This window comes from Protopterus annectens, chromosome 10.part0 (assembly GCF_019279795.1).
Source record: "Protopterus annectens isolate FY-2018-M chromosome 10.part0, PAN1.0, whole genome shotgun sequence".
NCBI classification, from domain to species: Eukaryota; Metazoa; Chordata; order Ceratodontiformes; family Protopteridae; genus Protopterus; species Protopterus annectens.
The window spans coordinates 656,671,647-656,694,010 of record NC_056744.1 but is presented as its reverse complement, the minus strand read 5'-3'; the positions used below and the strand labels follow the sequence as shown (position 1 = coordinate 656,694,010).

The window sequence follows — 22,364 nt, the reverse complement described above, 5'->3', positions numbered from 1 at the left end:
CTAACAGGGAGTCTAGGGGGTTGGACAGAATTAGAAAGCGTGTGTATGTTTCAGCTAGTTTTGCTCTTAGATAATTAAACTACATGGCACACTTTACAAAACTACAGATGGACTTAATTAAGGAACTTTCAAAATCTTTTTCTGGGGCCACTACTGCTGAGGCTGAAACTTCTGAGGCCTGAAAGTTGGCTACCCTTCAATCTATTTCAAATTTGTCCACGAGTCTTATCTTACATGCAACTAAAGGTGCCTCAAGGGTGGCGGGTTAAAGCATTTCCATCAGGAGGCATGTCTGGATGTGGTTGTGTGATTTTTATGGAACCCTTCAAGTCCTTGTTCATAGATGCACCCTTTGACGGCAGTTTGTTTGGCCCTAATGTTAGATACACTCTCCAGGTGTGAGAAATGTGGAAAGACCCTCTCTGCAGTGGGTGTATATTTTTCAACCCTTCAAAGATCCTTTTCTAGGAACCAACTAGGTGGTTGAAAAATGTGGTTCAGAAAGTCCTAGGGTCATTTCCAAGATCCACATAGCATTAGTTCCTCAAGGGGCAGAGGGGGAAACTGGAATGGACAATGCTGCCCACGTGGCAGAGGCCCACAGAACCAGGGGTCCAGAGATTCCTTCTCTGATAACACCCTACCAGCACTCCTGAAAGGCCTGATTATCCTGCTCTGGAGGCAACTGGAGGTCGATTATCCATGCACCAGAGAGCCTGGCTAGACATCACAAAATATACGTGGGTGCAGAGGATTGTTTCCAGAGGTTATGTAATTCCCTTTTCCCTTTCACCTCCATCTGTATACAAATTTCCCAATGTTCCACCCAGTCAGAAGAAAGCAGCAGCACTAGAAATACAAAAGCTGCTAGAAAGTATCATACAAGATGTCCCACCAGACCAGCTAGAACCCAGAACTTACTCAAGATTATTTTTATCATGAAAGAAAACCAGGGACTGGAGACAAAATGTTGGATTTCAGTGACTTGAATAAATCAAAGTTTCAGATGTTCACGGTTCAGTCCATTCTGCCCTTTTTTGGACTAGGATGACTGGATGTGCTCGATAAAACCAGGGACTGGAGACAAAATGTTGGATTTCAGTGACTTGAATAAATCAAAGTTTCAGATGTTCACGGTTCAGTCCATTCTGCCCTTTTTTGGACTAGGATGACTGGATGTGCTCGATAGACCTTCAGGATGCGTACTATCTCATAAAAATGAACAGACAGCCCAGAAGGTATTTACACTTTCGGTTGGGGGCCAGTCACTACCAGTTCAGAGCACTGCACTGTGGCTTCACCATAGCCCCCCCAGGGTGTTTATCAAATGCAAAACGAAAACCAGATAAAGAAGAACACAAAATACACCAGCACAATTACACCAGCAACTCAACTCTTTTTAATACAGCAACGGTGATCTGGCACCTCAGCAGTTCACCTTCAAGGATCACAGTAGTACAATTTCAGCTGGCTTAAATATTGCAAATGCAAACAGCCACTTAACAAGATCCAGTTAATTAAATAATTTAGTGCAATTTACTTTAACTTTTCATTTTTTAAACATATAATACATAATATATAAAAAGTATGTATCAAAATTCATATAAAGAATTATATAAAAAATACAAAATTCATATACATCCACACAAATCACCACGTGAAAGTCATCCAGTTATAAATACCTTTTACTAAACTAACATGACCCTATTAAATATATTAAATGCCTACTTCTTGATTTAAACCATGGGGCCTTAAAATTTGAAATTTAAATATTCTAGTTTCTAACTCCAATAGTTTACCAACAAAATCACCCCCTCTAGGCAAGAAAGGTTTAGCAAGTACAGAAAAAATTAAACCACTATCTGAACCCTCATGCATTTCATGAAAATGGTTGGCTATAGGACTCTATTCATTTTTATTTCTTATGTCTCTAAGATGTTCCAAACTCGAATTTTAACCATACATTTTATCTGGTCTGTATACCATTTTATATCAGAGCATGAACATCCCAAAATATTATTTATTTTTATTTATTTTACATTTGTTGACCGGGATAGTCCGACTGGATACATGTCCATTTTCAGCGGAGGCCCGGGGAGAAAAGCTCCACACACAAATTTTGATATATACAGTACATTATGAAAAACAGTGAGAGGAGTACATAAGACATGAGAATAAGTAACTGTAGTTTCACATATTTACACTATACATGGTAGGTTATAAGTATAATACATTCCTTCTTTAAGTCATTTAGCCTACACTAGCCAATTGAGTTAGTCTTTGGGACACGGTTGAGTTGAAGTCTTAGGGACAGTGAGAAGATGCTAGTCAGGTTTAGCGCAAGGACAGAGCCAATGTGATTTTAAAATGTTTTCTGAGATTTTCTTTGAATAGAGTTAGTGAACAATTAAGAGTGAGGTCTGGTGGTAGCTGATTCCAGATTTTGCCAGTCGAGTTGGCGAATAAGGCTTAACCAGCTGAGTTATTGAATTTGTTTGGATAAGTAGTCTGTTGGATGAGGGAAGTTTGCTGTGATTACTATATGGGGTGACAATGTTTTTGAGGGATGGAATATTGTCTGGGTGGTGTAGTGCTTTATGGGCTAATGTGAGCTGAGTAAATTGAAGAAGGGAAGGAAGTTCAAGCCACCCTAGGATATTTAGATTGTGGCAGTGGTGTGTCCTATAGGATGAGCCCGTGGCAAATCTAGCTGTGTGGTTGTAGCAATGGGATAATTTGTTGATTTCAGTACTACGCAAGCATGTGAATAGGGGGGAGGCATAAAGGAGGGTGGAAAGAAGATGACATTGTGCAATGGAAGTTCTGGCAAGAGGAGTGAGGAAGGGTCTAAGCTTATAAAGTGATCCTAGTTTTTTGTTTATGGTTTTGATGGTTTGATTAGTATGAGCATCATATGTAAGATTATTGTCTATTGTGACTCCCAGGGGTTTGGTTTGGGCATCAGGGTTAGATAATGGTCCCGTTGTTAAATGTGTAATGGTCATGGTTGGAGGGTTGGACCTATGAGTGGGTGCAAAGAGAAGCAGCTTAGTTTTTTTTGGGTTTACTAGCAGACCGCGATTAGTGAGCCAATATTCAACAGTATTGAAGGTGCTCTGGGTTAAGGAAAGCAGATCAGATTGTGAGGAGGCCAAGCAGATCAACGTGGAGTCATCTGCATACTGAATACATGTAGCCCTGGGAATAACAGTGTAGAGAATGTTAATAAACATGGAGAATAAAAGGGGTTCTAGTACTGAGCCCTGAGGGACTCCTAAGGAGATGGGTAGACAGGATGATAGCTTTTCTTGCCATAGGACTGCCTGTTGGCATCCAGATAGGACTGAAACCATAGTAGAGAGTGGGAGTCAAGGGAGAAGCTAGTTAGGGTCTGTAGGAGTAACTGATGGTTGACCATGTCGAACGCCTTAGATAGATCAAGAAAGAGAGCAGAAGAGAGTAGATTACTATTACGGTTATGGTTGATTACATTGGTGAAGAAGAGAAGAGCTGAGGTGGTGCTGTGAAAAGGTTTAAAGCCATGCTGAGATACAGCCAGTAGCTTGCCTTCTACAAGGTGGTTCATAAGTTGTTTCTGGATAAATTTTTCCATTATTTTAGCTAGTGGAGATAAAATAACGATGGGTCTGTAATTAGATAGTTCCATAGAGCTTCCACCTTTATGTAATGGTATAACATGAGAAACTTTCCAAATTGATGGGACAGAGGCTTCGGATAATGTTCTGTTTATTAGTATTGAAATTGGGTAGTCTATGATGTCATCAGCCTTTTGCAAGTATTCTGCTGGGAGGAGGTAAGCAGCTAGAGTGGTGGGCTTTAGTTTTTTGATAAGACAACAGATGAGTGAGGTAGGAACAGGTTGGAAACTAAAGGAGGTGGTAGTGTTAGGTTTTTCATTGTCCAGGTAGGAAGAGGGTGGCACGAGGTGGCTGGCCAGGTTCTTGATGGTTTCTGTGAAAAAGCTTTTGAAGGAGTTCACAGTGTTTTCTGGTGACTCCTTATTAGAGGAGAGGAGGTTGGAGTATGTCGTGGGTGAAGGTGAAGTAGCTTATTTTATCCAGCCCAGAATTTTCGAGGATTGTTATTTTTTTTTTTTTGTAGTAAATGGTGGTAGTAGTTTTTTTTGTCTAGGATAATAGATTTTTTGGTATTGTTTCTTAATTGCCTATAACTAAGATGGTGTTGAGGGTCCTTGGTGGCACGCCAGGTTGCCCAAGCTTTGTTTGTGAGTATGATTTTAGATTTAGTGTCTTTTGTCAGCCATGGTGCTGACTTTGTTTTGGTTCTGATGGTGTGGGTGGGGGCATGGAAGTTGAAGATGGCAAGGAATCTGTTATTGAAGTATTCCACTGCATCATCCAATGGGAGTACATTTAGGGGTGACCATTTGCAAGCCTTGAGCTTGTTATGAAAGTTGATGAGGTTAAAGTTTTTGCTAGATCTTATTGTTTTAAAGGAGGGTACTTGGGAGTTGTCTGTCTTGAGCCTAATTATATATGCGAGGCAGTGGTCGCTTATGTCATCAGGTAGGGCCCCGGAGTTGTATAATACGGGAAGACTGTTGACAAGTATCCAATCTAGGGTGTTTTCTTTATTATTGTTTTTATTAAGTCTGGTGGGGGAAGTAATCACCTGAGAAAATCCATACAGGTTGATATGGTTGGTGGGTGCAGCAGTGGAACATCAGATGTTAAGTTGTCTATCTCTCCTTTGTTCTTGCTGGTAGGGATCAGAGCCGATCCTCGGCTCCAGCTCAGCCATCTTCAATAGCTCAAGAGCTGTTTACTGGCTCGAGGCTACCCCTTATCCCACGATGCCTAGCGATAGCTACCCAGATCTCGTTTGCCGCTTCAGCTGCGAGGTGTCGTTTTTCTGGCTCAGGCTCATATAAAGTTTTTTTGTATAACTTTCTTACTCTAGAATTCAACACTTTTAGTGTTTTATTATTACCATTAGTCTTGTTTTGTGATAGTTAGTGTTTTAGTTGTAGTATCCCTTCTTTTTCTTGTAGAACCTGTTTAACTTAGAGAGTTCTCCCCCCCACCTATTCTTGTCAGGTTAGCCGTTTAAGTTAGAGGCTTTCCTTCTACCTTTCTCTCATAGGCTAGCCAAAAAAAAAAAAAATTTAGTTATAGTCTTATAATGGAGTGCGTTTTTTGTGTAGACTGTATATTGCTTCTGGTAGGTTTTGTTATAATTGTTGTTTTCCTTCTTTAAGGATGTCAAAGGAATCCAAGGTTTCTGGGTTCAAGAAGTGTGACTCATGCTGTCAGAAAATGTCTCTGACAGATGGGCACACTTTTTTTGCGTCTATTCAGGCGCTGTGCATCTGCAGGACTCTTGTTCTATCTGCCATGCCTTTAGTCCAAGTGTCCTGCAGGAGCGTAAGAATAAGCGTATTCTTAGGGGTCTCTTAAAACCCCAGGATTCACCGGCCAAGAGCTCTCAGCCTGTGAAATCCCCTAAACCCACCATGCTGTTGGCTCCAAGTTCGGAGACGTCTTTGGTTCAGATTTTACCTTCCACTTCAGTTCCGGCTGGCACCGACAAGACAATGTCCCTGTCTGCTCCATCAGAGATTTCGGAGCTGTCACAAAGCCACAAGAGGCTGAGGTCCCCTTCACTAGAATCAGTGCATTCAGCTCCTCGGTCTCCTTTACTTCAGAGCAAGTGTAGTCACCGATCCTCTCACTCCTCTCGATCCTCTAGGCTGTCGGATCACGATGTGGAGAGAGTGGTCAGTAGGTTGCTAAAGTCGCAGGCACTTGCCAAGATGTTGTCCAGCCCTCCTCAACAGGTGTCAGCTCCGTCCACTTCTCTCGATGTTCCTCCTCCGACTCCAATGAGTTCGGAGCCGGAGTTCATTGGGGTTCGAGTAGTGGAACCATCGGCTCCGATAACTCTTATCTCTTTCGGTTCCGACGTTGGCTCCGATCTCCTTGGTGGTGCTGTCCATCGAGGGATCTGGGTGCCGGGGCTCCCTCATCGGCTCAGAGGGTGCGAGTGGCAACGGACCCTTGTCCAACCCCATTCTCCCTCTTGGAGCTTCGGCGCAGGTGAGCTCTGCTCCTAAATCGGTCTCGGAGCCGTCTCCCTCGGTGCGAAGAAAGATTCCTATTTCCTCGGAACCAGAGCTTTCTCTGCATCATGGCAGGGATGTCTTCGATGTCATGAGGAGTGTGCTGGCCACTGAGTCAGCTCCACTATCAGCCCCACCGGCTCTGTCCCCTGTAGTGCCTGTGCCAACCTCTGCTCCTCCTCCAGGCCTCAAGCGTAGGGAACCAATGCTCCAGGACACCCCATTGGGTGTTTCCTCTTCTTCCGAGGCCTTCCCTGATCATTCAGAGGAGCCCCCTCGTAAGAAGTGCAAGAGGAAGCACATTGACTCCCCCGAGTCTGTCACTTCTGATACAGACTTAGATGATTCAGAAGGGTCCCTGAGATCCCCCTCTGAAGATCTTTCCTTCTCAGACATCCTAGAAATGCATAAGCAGAGGGGGAACTGGGATCTCCTAGCCCCTACCGAGGATGAGTCTGTATTTCTGGATGCTTTCGGTTCCCGACCTTCCACCTCCTGGGTTTCTCTGCCTTTCGATCCACTTATGGCAGTGGTGGCTCGAAAGACTTGGTCAGCTCCGAATACAGTGGAACCAACTCTGAGGAGACCTGGTAAATTCATCACAACACCCCAGGATAAAGCAATTCCTTACTAAAGGTGTTCCTGTTGATGCCATGGTGGTAGCAGCAGCCACCAAAAAAGAGTTAGCGCAGACCTCTTCGTCTTTCCATCCTCCTAACAAGGAGTCTAGGACAATGGACAGAAACGGGAAGTGAATGTTTGCTTCAGCGACCTTCTCTATGAGGTCACTGAACTACTTATGTCATTTTACCCAGCTTCAGAGGGATCTCCTTAAAGAGCTTGGAGATACCCTTCAAGATCCATCAGCTGAGGGAGCTCAAGCTAAAGTAGCTTCCCAGCTGGTGACGCTTAATTCTGTAGTTAATTTCTCCATGAGGCTCATTTCCTATGCAACCGACGGTGCGAGTAGAGCCGCAGGTACAGGTGTGGCCCTTAGGAGGCATGCATGGATGCGGCTGTGTAACTTTGCGGAACCCTTTCGAGCATCCTTCACCAACACCCCCTTTGATGGTTCCTTTCTTTTTGGACCACAGGTGAAAGACGCTTTGACTAGGTGTGGGCAAGACTCTCTCTGCCGTGGGAGTCTGTTTTTCCACTCCTTCTAGACCTTACCCCAAAGGTCAGAAGAGTGGCAAGATGTGGTTCCGAAAATCCCAGGGAGCCTTGCCTGACACACGTAGCGATTTTTCCTCCAGAGACAGAGGGGGAAACAATAATAACAGATGCCACCCTCGTGGCAGAGGGCGTTCACAGAACCAGGGCAACAGAGAATCTTTCTCTGATAAGCCCTTTCAGCATCCCTGAAGGGTTGCCCGGCTGCTCACCTCTGGAGGCAGTCAGGGGAAGACTTTCACTGTACCCAAAAGCCTGGCAAAATGTAACGCAAGACAGATGGGTACGGTCCATTATATCCGGAGGTTACAAAATTCCCTTCCATCAACCCCCCTTACCGCCAAAGAAATCCCTTCCAGATGTTCCACCCAATCTGAAGAGCCAAGCAGTAATAGAAGTTTCAAAACTGCTAGAAAAAAGTCATCCAGGAAGTCCCGGCAGGCCAGCACGGATCTGGAACTTACTCAAGGTTCTTTTAGGTACCAAAAAAGACAGGGGACTGGAGACCAATTCTGGATCTCAGCAGACTAAACAGGTCTGTGCAAATAACAAAGTTTCGGATGGTCACGCTACAGTCCATTTTACCCTTTCTGGGTCAGGACAATTGGATGTACTCGATAGATCTTCAGGATGCGTACTACCATACCAAGATGGACAGGCTCTCCAGGAGATTTCTTCGCTTCTGGCTAGGAGCCAGTCATCAGTTCAGAACTCTGCCCTTTGGTCTCACCACAGTCCCCAGGGTGTTCACCAAATGTATGGCAGTGGTCACGGCTCACCTGAGACTTTGAGGATTCCAGGTGTTTCCATTTCTAGACGACTGGCTCCTCACTGCTACTACCAGGCATCAACTCCTACAAGCCAGGGACTACACAACCACAATCTGCTCCCAGCTAGGCATTACAATAAACTTCGAAAAATCTGCCTTGTTGCCTTGTCAATCTATCACTTACATAGGAGCAAACTTAGACACAAGGAACATGTTTGCAAGGCTACTGCTAGAAAGGGTGTCTACAATTCGTCAGCAAGTACAGATTCTAATGCAGAGCAAAAGGATCCAAGTCAGGTTCGTCCTTCAAACTCTGGGTTCCATGGCAGCAGCCATTCTCCTAATCCCACTGGCCCGCTTTCATATAGGTGGTGCCTCAACAGATCCTGGAAACTATCGCCCCATAAGCCTGACTAGCTTGGTCTGCAAAGCTATGGAAAGGATCATCATGGACCTCATAAATAAAGATATTGGGGACCTACAAACACTGGATCCTACCCAGTTCGGCTTTGTTAAGGGCAGATCCTGCCTCTTAAACCTGGTTGATTTCTTTGAAACAGTCACCAAGGCCATTGACGAGGGGAAGGTGGTCCACACAGCCTACCTGGACCTCGCAAAAGCCTTCGATACAATACCCCACTCGGGCATTATAGGTAAGCTCACCAGCTTAAATATAAACCCCTATGTCACTAGATGGATTGCAAACTGGCTCAAGGACAGAACCCACATGGTTAGAATTGCTGGAGCCATGTCAGACTCCAAACCAGTTACAAGTGGTGTCCCACAAGGCTCAGTCCTGGGACCTCTCTTGTTCGGTATATATTTCTCGGAGGTACAGGCCAACACGGAAGGACTGTGGCTGACCAAGTTCGCAGATGACTGCAAACTGGGCTCCATAATCGACTGTCCAGCCGACACAAGCATCCTCCAAAAGGGCCTCATAGAAACAGACAACTGGTGCCAGAGCCATGGCCTCAAGCTAAATGCCAAAAGTGTATAGTCAACCCCTTTGGCAAAAACAAAGTGCCCACAAATTGCCACATAGGTGGTAATCCATTAAGTACAGAAGAAGTAATTAGGGACCTGGGGACCCAAGTTGATAGCAATCTCTCATTTGACAACCACGTGGCCAAAGTGGTTAGAAAAACATTTTATATAGCCCACCTAATCACGAAGGATTCACATCTAGATCAGGGAGGTCATCGTGCCTCTTTACTCATCCCTCATCAGGCCCATAATTGAGTACAATGCCCCTTTGGGATGTACCTTACCAGACACCTGCAGCAACTGGAAAGACCCCAAAAGTACCTCACTAAGAGGATCAAAGAGCTCAAACAGATGCCATATGCTGCCCGGTTAAAGAAACTCCAGCTCTACTCAGTGGCATACCGCCTGTTCAGAGGCGATCTGTGCCTGACGATAAAGCCATGTCCAACCCGGAATTAATGGACATGCTGCACCTCAGAAAATCCAAATCCCATCGAGCTACGCCGAGAGACTTGAACCTCAGCACTGAAATAAATAGGACATGCTGGAGGGACAGATTCATAACCCAGAGGCTCCCTTCACTCTGGAATAAAATCCCAGTCCAGGTTAGGCAGAGTCCCTCATTGACTCTCTTCAAGAGGAATCTTGATGAGTGGATGGGAGATAGTAGGTTTACCCCGGGTATCACTTCTGTGTCACTGTTAGACAGAGGCACAGTATACTAACCTCGAAAAAGGGCATAGCAAAATAAATTTAAAATGGGTGGCGAAAGCCAAACACATTCTGGCTAGGCTTATAAATGCCCTAGGGCAGATAGCCTAGTATGAACCTATGAACCTATATGAGGATCCTTCAGTGTCTTCTGTTCACGCAGTGGTCTTTCCAAGAGCTCCCAATGTCTCACATGATCCTGATTACAGAAGCATGCAAAAGGCACCTTTCATGGTGGATGGTCTCCCCACTAGTGGCTCAGGGCAGACCATTCAGCCCCCTCCGGTAGCCACAGTGACCACAGACGCCTCCCTGATAGGGTGGGGGGGCATTATCTGAGCAGGACAGTCCAAAGCACTTGGCAACCTCACAAGTACCATCTGCACATAAACGTCCTAGAAATGAGAGCCATGCTCCTAGTGTTGCAAGCCCTTCAGGACTTTCTTCCTTCTGGGACCATTGCAATTCAAACAGACAATATGTCAGTGGTGTGGTACATCAACAAGGAGGGCGGAACCAGATTCTACCCCCCTGTGTCGAGAAGCACTCAGACTGTGGCAGTGGGCGATTTCCTCCTAACGTTTTCTGATTGCGACGCACATCCCTGGGAGGTCCAACGTCATAGGGGGACAGGCTCAGCAGAGCTATCCTCATGCCTCACGAGTGGTTTCTGAATCAGGAAGTTGCGGATCTTATCTTCCGCAAATGGGGACAGCCTTGCTGCAACCTTTTTGCCACCCCCTTCAGCAGCAAATGCAGCAACTACTTCTCCCTTCTTCTGCTTCCAGGTCACACTCCCAGAGACGCTGTAGTCCACGATTGGCCTCAGGGATTTCTTTATGCCTTTCCTCCGTTCCCCCTGATTCTGAAACTCATACAGATAGCAATGTCGTTGGGTTGCAAAATGATCCTCATTGCCCCCTACTGGCCTTGACAGATATGGTTCCCGTTCCTGCACCATTACCTTCTCGATCAGCCCTGGACTCTGGACCTGATTCCAGATCTACTGATTCATCAGTCAGGCGGGTTGCATCAATCCCTCCAAACTCTCCAGCTCACAGCTTGGTTGCTCCACTTCCAACCTTAGCCTGGCTTCCCAGCATTTCCCCGGCTGTACGTGAGATTATTGTCTCCTCTCACAAGTCCACAACCAGGAAAACTTATGCTAGTAAATGGAAACATTTTTCGTGTTGGGCAGAGGCTAGGAACGTAGATCCCTTTTCAGCCCCAGTCCACGAAATTCTGGAATTCCTAGCACAACTTTTTCATTCCGGGTCCGCTTCTGTTACGATCAGGGTTCAATTAGCAGCCATTTCTAACTTTCATGTTGGGTTGTCAAATTCTAGCATTATGTCTCATATGCTCTGTAAAGCTTTTTTGAGAGGAACGACTCTCCTTAGGCCTCCAGTGAGAGGTCACCCTCCTCCTTGGGACCTTAATTTGGTCCTAACTTCCTTAATTCTGCCCTCTTTTGAACCAGCAGCGTCCTGCTCCATTAAGTTTTTATCTTGGAAGACACTCTTTCTGGTAGCTATTACTTCAGCCTGACGCGTCTCCGAACTTCAGGCGCTGTGTGTTCATCCTCCATACTTGTTTTTTCATAAGGACAGGGTTGCTCTGAGGACTAATCCTTCTTTTCTTCCTAAAGTCTGCTCAGAAAATAATTTAAACCAATCTATAGACCTTCCTGTCTTTTTCTCCTAATCACACCAACAAGGCAGAGTACAAATTACACCAATTGGATGTTCATAGACAATTGCGTTTTTACCTGCACAGAACTAAGGAAATAAGGAAGTCGGACCAGCTATTCCTTTCTTATGCCTTAGGCAAACAGGGTCTCCCAGTTTCCAAGGTGACCTTATCTAGATGGTTGTCTCACACTATTACTTTCATTTATCAGTTAAGGAACAAAGAGTTACCTATCAAACCAAAAGGTCCTTCTACTAGGGCCTTGGCCACCTCTGTAGCCTTCCAGTCTAGGTTACCCATGGATTCTATCTGTGCAGCTGCTACATGGGCAAATCCTCATACCTTTATTTCTCATTACAAGCTGGATATGGTCTCCAGGAGCAGAGCTGACTTTGGTTCCACTGTTCGGAAGAGTCTGCTCCAATGAGCCACCCAGGATATTAGGTGCTAGGGACGCTGTCCCAACCAGCAAGAACGAAGGCGAGATAGACAACTAACATAAAGAAGTTATGTACCTACCATAGCATTCCATGTTAGTTGACTTCATCTCGCCTTCTTTCTTGCGTCCCACCCCCCATCGCCCTGTCCTTTTGAACCGAGAGGAGTTCTTATTTCACTGGCTGGGTGTTCTATGGTTTGTTTCCTCTACTGACTTAGAGAATATGGCAGGTATAGTCAATCTATTTGTTTTGGACTGTTTTTTCTCTTGTTGTGTCTGGAGTTAGCTATTTCAAACGAGATCTGGGTAGCTATCGCTAGGCATCATGGGATAAGGCATAGCCTCGAGCCAGTAAACAGCTCTCGAGCTATTGAAGATGGCCGAGTCGGAGCCGAGGATCGGCTCCGATCCCTACCAGCAAGAAAGAAGGCAAGATGAAGACAATTAACATGGAACTTTATGGTAGGTACATAACTTCTTTTTCCAGTCAATATTTAAGTCCCCAAGAACAATGGTTTCTTGGGTGTAGTTAATAGATAACCATTGTAAGATGTCTTCTAGGGTGCTGGTATTTTTACCTGGGGGAATATAGACATAGACAATGTACCTGCATTTCTTTTATTGATTTGGAGTTTGGTAATTAGGATTTCTGTTACCATCTTGGGATGGTTGTAGAACATCTGTGGTGACTTTTAGATTCAATTTGTATAGAACAGCAACTCCACCACCTTTCCTTTTAGTTCTGTCCTGTCTAAGTATCTGATAACCTGGAGGTGTAACCGCATTATCTTTAGTTGCTGGTTTCAGCCAGGTTTTTGTGAGACAAAGTATATCTGGAGAGTAGACAGCTAAGAAGGGCATGCAGGTCATGAATTTTATTGTTTAGGCTTCTAATATTCAGGTGACAGGCTAGGAATGAGTTGCTGGATCTATTAGACAGAGGTAAGCTGGTATAATTATTGGAGTGAGAGCTTGGTATGCCTGTGGGGGCAGGACTGCGGTTAGGGTGGATGTCACTAGACTTTGTGAGATTGCGATGCAGATTAACTGCAAGTTTTAGTATTTTGAGTAGGGGTTTATGGTAATATTTTGCTTTCAGGGGTATATAAGCAGATCTGGTTAGGTAGAGATATGTGGGGGTAGTCGAGTTGGTTAAGAGGGGTGTAGAGAAGTAATCATGTTTATTCAGTAGTGGAAGGGAAGATGTGTGAAATTTTGGGTACTGAAAATCAAGGCTAGACTGGTTTTCGTACATTGTCAGAATATGTGGGATGACAACTAGGGATAGTACTAGAAGAACTGTGAGGATATTGCGAAGAGACATTATGTAGGTTCGAGTAATAGTTTCTATTAATGTCTCAGTGTAGCAATCCTTTATGGATGATTACTAGAGATGGGTGGAGTAATGGGTGGAGTAATTAATGTCGGGCTTATGGCGATTATACAATTAAGTGAGGGAGTGGCTTAATGGCTATAAAGTTAAGGATACTGGGGCCGGGTGGGATATGGGGGCAGGGTGGGTCACGGAGCGAACCCGAGCGCAGTGGGGATGAACCGTATCTCAAGGTAACATTATCCAGGGTTTTACAGTAGGTAACTTGTGACTCCCCTAAGAGAAGAAAGACTTAAATAATAGTTCTATTAGCTGTTAAGTATGATGTTCGATTAAATCACACCGCTAGCTTCAAATTATAGTTCTACTAGCTTTTAACTGGGTTATTGAGAGTAAAAGGGTCATTTCCAGTGCTTTGGACACAGGTAGTGTGGTTAACAGAGAAATAGTCTTAGGTTATGGTTATTAACCTTGTATTTTATTTAAAGCTGGTGGGGCAGGGATGTACTGTTTCCCGATCCGATCGCTAGCTTTAGGTAGTTCTCAGAACATAGCTGGCCTTTCAGAGGGAGCATTGGGGGAGGTAGGACTTTGTATTTTATTTAAAGCTGGTGGGGCATGGATGTACTGCTTCCCGATCGATCGCTAGCTTTAGGTAGTTCTCAGAACATAGTTGGCCTTTCAGAGGGGGCATTGGGGAAGGTAGGACCACGCTTGCAGATTGATCCACCTACTGGGCCCTGAAACACTGGAAGTTTAAAAATGGCGCCTAGATCAGGGCAATATATTACCTCGATTTTTAGTCAGGTAGGGGGGAGGGACTCTATTAAATGACAGGTTGTTTAGACTCGCGGGAATAAACCGTATCTCAAGGTACCATTATCCAGGGTTTTACAGTAGGTAACTTGTGACTCCCCTAAAAGAAGCAAGACTTAAATAATAGTTCTATTAGCTGTTAAGTATGATGTTAGATTAAGTCACACCGCTAGCTTCAAATTATAGTTCTACTAGCTTTTAACTGGATTACTGAGAGACAGAGTCATTTCCAGTGCTTTGGACACAGGTAGCATGGTTAACAGAGAAATACTCTTAGGTTATGGTTATTAACCTTGTATTTTATTTAAAGCTGGTGGGGCAGGGATGTACTGCTTCCCGATCCAATCGCTAGCTTTAGGTAGTTCTCAGAACATAGTTGGCCTTTCAGAGGGAGCATTGGGGAGGTAGGACCTGTATTTTATTTAAAGCTGGTGGGGCAGGGATGTACTGCTTCCCGATCGCTAGCTTTAGGTAGTTCACATAACGTAGTTGGCCTTTCAGAGGGAACATTGGGGAGGCAGGACCACACTCACAGATTGATCCATCTACTGGCCCCTGAAGCACTGGAAGTATTATATAATAATTTTATATAAGAGATTTAAAATATATACCACCCCTGTCAATCTGCAGTTAAAATAATATCTAGAAGCAAATAATTTCCAATTAATTAAAGTTCCTGATAAATTTTTAGCCCTATTACAAATACTGCAGTGACCACAGAGGAAGGTACCCATAGGTAAATTTGTGTTAGGTCCCACAATGAAATTGTAATTTAATAATTCCTTCAAATTTTTTCCTTTGCTAATGAAAATGTGACATGTTTGGGGAATGTGTATTTTCATCCTCAGAAATAATGTACCAAAATCTTTTTATAATCTTAACCAGCATATCAGAAAAGGGAGAAAATTTTGTAACATAAAATAACTTTTTATTCACATCTCTGTTAACAGAAGAATTATTCTCTCTAAAATTCTCACATTTTCTAGTTAACATTCCTTGTGATTTTTGCATAACATCCCTTAGCATTACATGCTTGCATCTCGATAATCTTTCCTCATCATAACCTCTCTCCTTTAATTTCCTCTCTACATTATCCAATTCCACCACTCTCTGACTAGTATCACTAGTATGATCAAAAATTATTTTAAATTCAGCACTAGGTAAAGAGTTTAATAAATGTTCTGGATGCATGCTAGTTGCATATAGGAACATATTCACTGAAGTTAATTTCCTGTATGGTTTAAAGCCAATAGCTTCACCATCCCCATACAATGTCACATCCAAAAAGTTAATGGTTTCTCTACTAAACTCATAAGAGAAAGCCAAACCATGTTCATTGCAGTTTAGGGTCTCAAAAAATCCAGAAAATCACAGATATCTCCCGTACAAATAAAGATAACGTCATCAGTAAAGCGCTTATAAAGCACAACTTTATCCTTATAAAAGGAAGTGGGATATATAAACTTACTTTCAAAATATCCCATGTATATTATAGCATATGAGGGTGCATAAGAAGCCCCCATAGCTATACCCTTCAACTGCAAGAACAATTTTTTCTCAAAGGAAAAATAATTGTGGATTAGACAGAATTCCAATAGGTTAACCAAAAAAGCTGTTCTTGGGCCTTCACCTAACATGTCCATAATGGCCACAATTCATGCTCTGATATAAAATGGTATATAGACCAGACAAAACGTATGGTTAAAATTCGAGTTTTGGAAACATCGTAGAGATATAAGAAATAAAAATGAATTGAGTCCTATAGCTAACCATTTTCATGAAATGCATGAGGGTTCAGATAGATAAATGATATTTAAATTTCAAACTTTAAGGCCCCATGGTTTAAATCAAGAAGTAGGTATTTAATATATTTAATAGGGTCATGTTAGTTTAGTAAAATGCATTTATAATAATTGGATGACAGATGCGATGTTTGCTCTGAGTGTGTTGGAGAAGTACAGAGAAGGTCAGGAGGAGTTGCATTGTGTCTTTGTGGACTTAGAGAAAGCATATGACAGGGTGCCTAGAGAGGAGTTGTGGTATTGTATGAGGAAGTTGGGAGTGTCAGATAAGTATGTAAGAGTGGTACGGGATATGTACGAGGGTAGTGTGACAACGGTGAGGTCTGCGGTGGGAGTGACGGATGCGTTTAAGGTGGAGGTGGGATTACATCAAGGATCAGCTCAGAGCCCTTTCTTATTTGCAATGGTGATGGACAGGTTGACAGACGAGATCAGACAGGAGTCCCCGTGGACTATGATGTTTGTAGATGACATCTGTAGTGAGAGTAGGGAACAGGTGGAGACCACCCTGGAGAGGGTGGAGATATGCTCTAGAGAGAAGAGGAATGAAGGTCAGCCGGACTGAGACAGAATATATGTGTGTGAATGAGAGGGAGGATAGAGGAATGGTGTTGATGCAGGGAGTAGAGGTGGCGAAAGTGGATGAGTTTAAGTACTTGGGATCAACAGTTCAAAGTAATGGTGAGTGTGGAAGAGAGGTGAAGAAGAGAGTACAGGCAGGATGGAGTGGGTGGAGAAGAGTGTCAGGAGTCAAAGGGAAGGTCTACAAGAGGGTAGTGAGACCAGCTATGTTATATGGGTTGGAGACAGTGGCATTGACAAAAAGGCAGGAATCAGAGCTTGACGTGGCAGAGTTGAAGATGTTAAGATTTGCACTGGGTGTGACAAGGATGGATAGGATTAGGAATAAGTATATTAGAGGGTCAGCCCAGGTTGGAAGGTTTGGAGACAAGACCAGAGAGGCAAGATTACGTTGATTTGGACATGTGCTGAGGAGGGTTGCAGAGTATATTGGGAAAAAGATGCTAAGGATGAAGCTGCCAAGTAACAGGAAAAGAGGGAGGCCTAAGATGAGGTTTGTGGATGTGGTGAGAGAGGACATGCAGGTGGTTGGTGTGACAGAGCAAGATGCAGAGGACAGGAAGAAATGGAAACAGTTGATCTGCTGTGGCGACCCCTAACGGGAGCAGCTGAAAGAAGAAGGAAGAAGATGCATGGTGATTTGTGTAGATTTATGTATATGAATTTTGTATTTTTGTATGTAATACTTTATATGAATTTTGATACATATTTTTATGTATTATGTATTATATGTTTAAAAAATGAAAAGTTAAACTAAATTGCATTAACCACTAATTATTAATTAATTGGATCTTGTTAAGTGGCTGTTTCCATTTGAATGTTTAAGCCAGCTGAAATTGTACTACTGTGATCCTTGAAGGCGAACTGCCGAGGTGTTTAGATCACTGTTGCTGTATTAAAAAGAGTTGAGCTGCTGGTGTATTTTGTCTTCTTTTTTATCAAATGCATGACAGTGGTAGCAGCTCACTTGAGACTCTAGGAATTTTCCATACTTAGACTGGCTTGTTGCTGCCCCTACCAGGCATCTAGCAATAAGCGAGAGAGGAGATACTGCAGACTTGCCCCCATCTGGAGACAACCGTAAACTACAGCATGTCTCATCTGCAACCAACTCAAACATTGGAATTCAGGCCTTCCAAGACTGTCTCCCTTTCAGGATAATTGCAATCCAGACAAATAACATGTCAGTAGTTTGGTACTTAAACAAGGGGTAACCGGGTCTTACCCCTTGTGTCTGGAAGCTCTATGTGTGTAGCAGTGGGTAATCTCTTCCAACTGCTTTCTGATAGGAATGCACATTCCACTGAAGTCCCAACGTGATAGCAGACAAACTGAGCAGGACTGTTCTACTACATTACAAGTGGTCTCTCATCATGAAAGTGGCAGAAATGATTTCCCACCAATGGGGCCATTCTTGCTGCAATCTTTTTGCTTCTCCCATAAACAAGTCCAGGGCAGCGTTACCCTGATCCCTCCTCCCGAGGGAATCACTGAGGGATGCTATACTCTACGATTGGCCTCCCGGTCTCCTCTGTGCCTACCCCCCAACTTCCCTAATTTCTGTAGAAAGCTGCCTGGCTGAAAAGCAAAGTCATCCTCATTGCATCATACTGGCCTTGGCGGATTTGGTTCCCCTTCCATTGGCCTAATCTACTTTACTCACCTTGGATTCTGGATCCAATTCCAGACCTCCCATCTCACCCGACAGGCAAGACCCATCTTGATGTCTCAAACCTCAAACTAACAGTGCAGTTTCTCCAATTCCTTTAATAGCAAGACAACCGATGCTCTATTCCCCTGTCCGTCATATACTTTTATCTTCCCATAAGGCATCTGCAAGAAAACTTTGCAGAGTTAAATGAAAAAGGTTTGTTTTTAGGCACAGCAGAAACACACTGACCCCTTCTCAGCTCCTATACAAAGTGTTCTTGAGTTTTTTGGCAACAATTTTTAATGAGGGGAGCTAGCTCCTCAACAATTAGAGTTCAATTAGCAGCAATCTCTAATTTTCATATTGGATTTTAGAAATCCTCTTTGGCTTCATCTAAGCTTCCTTTTTGAGAGGCATTCTCCTGCTGAGACCTCCATAAAAAGATGCATTTCCACCATGTGATTTAAATTTGGTACTGCAGGCCTTAATTCATTCCCCCTTTGAACCAGCAGCAAAATGTGTTCTTAAATTCCTGACCTGGAAAACTGTCTTTCTAGTGGCCATTACCTCTGCTAGAAGAATTTTCAAAACTATAGAATAACATTACATACCAATGCATCTTTCCTTCATAAGGGGGTGTCAGAATCCAGTATTAAACAGTCCATTAATCGGCCAAACTTCTTTCCTAAATTTGCAAACAAAGGTGAATGTATGTTGCATTTATTGGATGTCCACAGACAATTAAGTTTTTACTTGCATAGAACAAAAGAAGTTAGGAAGACAGATCAATTATTTGTGCCCTTTGCAGATTCTTAATTGGGAAAATCAGTTGCAAAGGTAACTTTAGCCAGATGACTGACTGCATATTATTTATATACATCAAATTAGGTCTCTCCTTACCAAAACCTTTAAGAGCCCATTCAGTTAGGTCCATGGCAACTTCTTCAGTGTTCCTCTCTAGGGCTTCCATGAGTGACATATGTGCAACTGAAACTTGGGCCAATCTCCATACCTTTATTACTCATTACAAACTAGATCTGGTCTCGAGGAAGAACAGAATTTTGCTGTGCTCAGGAATATCCTTCCTTAGAGTTCACCCGGGAATTTTGGTAGCTGGAGGCTCTGTCCCAGCAGTTGAGGATAGAATGAAAATTGACATCAAATAAAGGAGTTATGTACTCACCATAACGTTCCATCTGTGTTGTCTATTTTCATTCAACTCCCCACCCACCAACCCCCAACCTTTTTTCACAACTGATTTCTGGAAGAGTGAGAGTTTATAAGGACAACACTGTCCTTCATGATGTGCTCCAGATATGGCTTATTCTGTTAGGAATTTTGCAGTAGTACATCATACTTTGTCAAATAGCAAAAATGATCTGAGGTGTTTTAGAGGTTGGTGCATTATGGGTAAGGGAGGAGCTTGAGAGCTTTTTGGTGGCCACAAGCTAAAGTAATGGCTGAGTCCGATCCAAGGATCAGATCCAAGCCCAACAGTTGAGGAAGAATGAAAATGGACAACACAAATGGAACATTATGGTGAGTACATAACTTTTTTACACTGCCAACTGAAATTTTAACTCTGCAAAACTAAAGAGGTTAGGATGAAAAAAGTGACCAAAGTTCCCTTTTCCAGGGGGATTTCAGACAATATATCATGTTTTTCTGTCTACCAGCTCTATCAAAAGCTTTTTCTGCAATTACAGCAACTACTTCCTCAATTTTACAGAAATGCATGTATTGATGACATTTGTGTGGCTGTGACATGAGTTTTTGTGCTCACATTTTGTAAGAGTATAAGCTTGATGCTATCTCAATATCCAGACTTGCCTGTAGGTCTACCATACTTTGTGATATTTTGTCATGATGTAAGCAAAGAGGAGATGCAGACGAGAGTGTCCTGCTGTTGAAGTGGATGGACTAGAACATGTAAGATGTGAGTGTTGTGTATTTAACACTACCATAATGTTAGATGATCCATGTCCGTTCATTTCAGTCATCCCCAACCACGACAACCTTCAAGTGCTGAAGATACCTGAAGGGGTATAGTCCTGAGGTCTGTAGGGTCATACTGATTTTCATAGTTATGCATGTCAAAGGGCAGATCCCTTCTGGAGAGAAGGGGATGTGTATAATGTTATGGGAGAAGGTTTTTTGAGCCTTGGAAGGTCTTAAATATGTTGATTGATAGCTTCATGCAGCATACCAGACCTGCTGAAGGGTGGATCACGAAGATGTCACATTTTTTAATATAAAACTTTCATTTATATTAAATTAAGGATGTACTTTTCTACTTCTGATGGTATTTAATTTGCAGGAATGTACATAATGTTAAACTTGAATGTTATTATTTCTACTTTCTCATACATTTGTGATTTGTAATTCTGTTTATGAATTGCTTCACAGGGTTCAGTATGTTCAAGACATTTTTTGAAAATGTGAATCTGTGTGATCATCGTTTGAAAAGACAAGGAACACAACTGGTATGCTTTTAGTTTGTTTTGTTGGTGTTTATTTGTTGATTTACAATTTTTAACATTTTTGAATGACAAATCTTTCTGCAGTCTGTAATCTGCTAATTAAATAAATGTCAAGTCCTCACTCATGTCCTTAGCCATGAGCAGTACAAATTTAACATTTTACAAAATAGGAGAAAGATGCATGTAGTTGAGGGTTAAGTAATCTTTTAATTGCCATATGTTTAGAGTTGTGAAAAACTGTGTTAGGGGCACATAAGTATATAGTATAAGTATATTATAGTAAAAAGACTTTGGGATGAGGTGCATAGTAGTTCACTAGTAAGATAGAACAGAGAATATGCATACAATGTAGAGGATTATTAATTGATCAGGTGAACAAAGCCATTTGTTTTTAAGCTTGCAAGAATCTAAATATCCAAGGTAATTATGCATACTTGTAGTAGTACTGTAACTGTTGTAAAATGAAATTTGGTACCAAAAAACCAATAAACTAAGTAAAGTACCAAACTGCCAGAGCCACGGATGTCAGGAGCAAAGTTTTTAATGTACAAATAAAGACAGAAATAAATCCCAACACATAAACGCTTGATTACAAAAAATGTGTTTTCGTCTTATACAAACTGACTTCTTCAGATACACTCCAAAAAATAAACCAGCCCTTATATACATTGCCTGAAAGACAATTACCCAATTAATATAATTTATTTTAAATTGCAGCAGGTCAAAAACCATCTTTTCCAACAGGATGGTTCCAGGTACTGTTTGCAATGACAATGAGATACTTGCACAGCCTAAAGATGTTAAAGACTGGCTTATGCAAAAGTATTCGTTTAAACAAAATATGCCTAATGGGCAACCAACAGTGACTGATTCATACCAAGTTAAACTGGATAATTTGTATAAAATAATGCTAAAATATAGAACTTTAGAAATAGAAAATGAATATTTGAATGAGTGTGTTTGTAGGGGGATAGTCCCAAAGGGACTGAGGGTTTTTAAATTTCCAAACAATGTGCATGAGGGGTCTGTTTTTCATAAAGAATTAACTGAATTGTTTAACAATTGTGGGTTGGATATGTTAAGGCTTATGATTCAAGAAAATCATAGGGTGCAGGAAGCCCTACAAAAAGAAATAATTGAGTTGGATAACTGTATTAAGGAAGACCTGATATTTACTGTAAGGGAAGAGAAAGACAAATATTTTAAGATTAGGGGTGAGATTGATGAAAGGTGTGGGGAGACCATTCAAAGGAAATTTAAAAAGTTGGAAAGAGATACAGAAGAATATAAAAATGGGACAGTATATCCCAAACCCCGGGCCCCTGGCTATTTAAAACACCTTTATGGAAATAAAACGTTTAATGATAAACAGAGAAACCTAGGGGAAGTTAACCATTACCAGGAAGAAGAACGTGATTTTGAAGAATTTCCCCCCCTCAGAAGATCAGAAAGGTTAATGAATCAATCGGGATATCAGGAAAGAAATTTTTCTTGGAGAGGGGGGAGAAGGGGAAGGGGGAAATATTAAAGAGGGTGGATACGCCACCCCAACCCCCACCCAGAGGTGCCATAGATGGTAATGACATTACAGTTAACGGTGTCAAACACATTTTTAATAATTTTAGTATTTATAATTTTAGTGGTATTTTAATTGAAAAAGAACATTTTAGCCTGCTTGAGAAAGGTTTTAAATACATACCCTACAAAAAGGGTGCACTTACACAGTCCATTTTAGATTTAAAATTGTTTTTTAGAAAGGTTAATTTAAATTTATTATTAACAACTGAAGTGGAAAATATGGACAAACAACTGAAAAGAAAAGCTACATTTAA

The 22,364-nt window shown here is 42.3% G+C and overlaps 1 protein-coding gene across 1 annotated transcript in view; it reads left to right on the top strand.

The window, feature by feature from the left end:
• The window catches only part of USP24 (ubiquitin specific peptidase 24), a 4,679,666-nt gene that overhangs the window by 1,585,890 nt on the left and 3,071,412 nt on the right, over window positions 1-22,364 (top strand). The window contains exon 20 of the mRNA XM_044085508.1: window positions 20,459-20,535. Within this exon, the coding sequence (XP_043941443.1) occupies window positions 20,459-20,535 (77 nt within the window). The remainder of the gene's footprint in view (window positions 1-20,458; window positions 20,536-22,364) is intronic.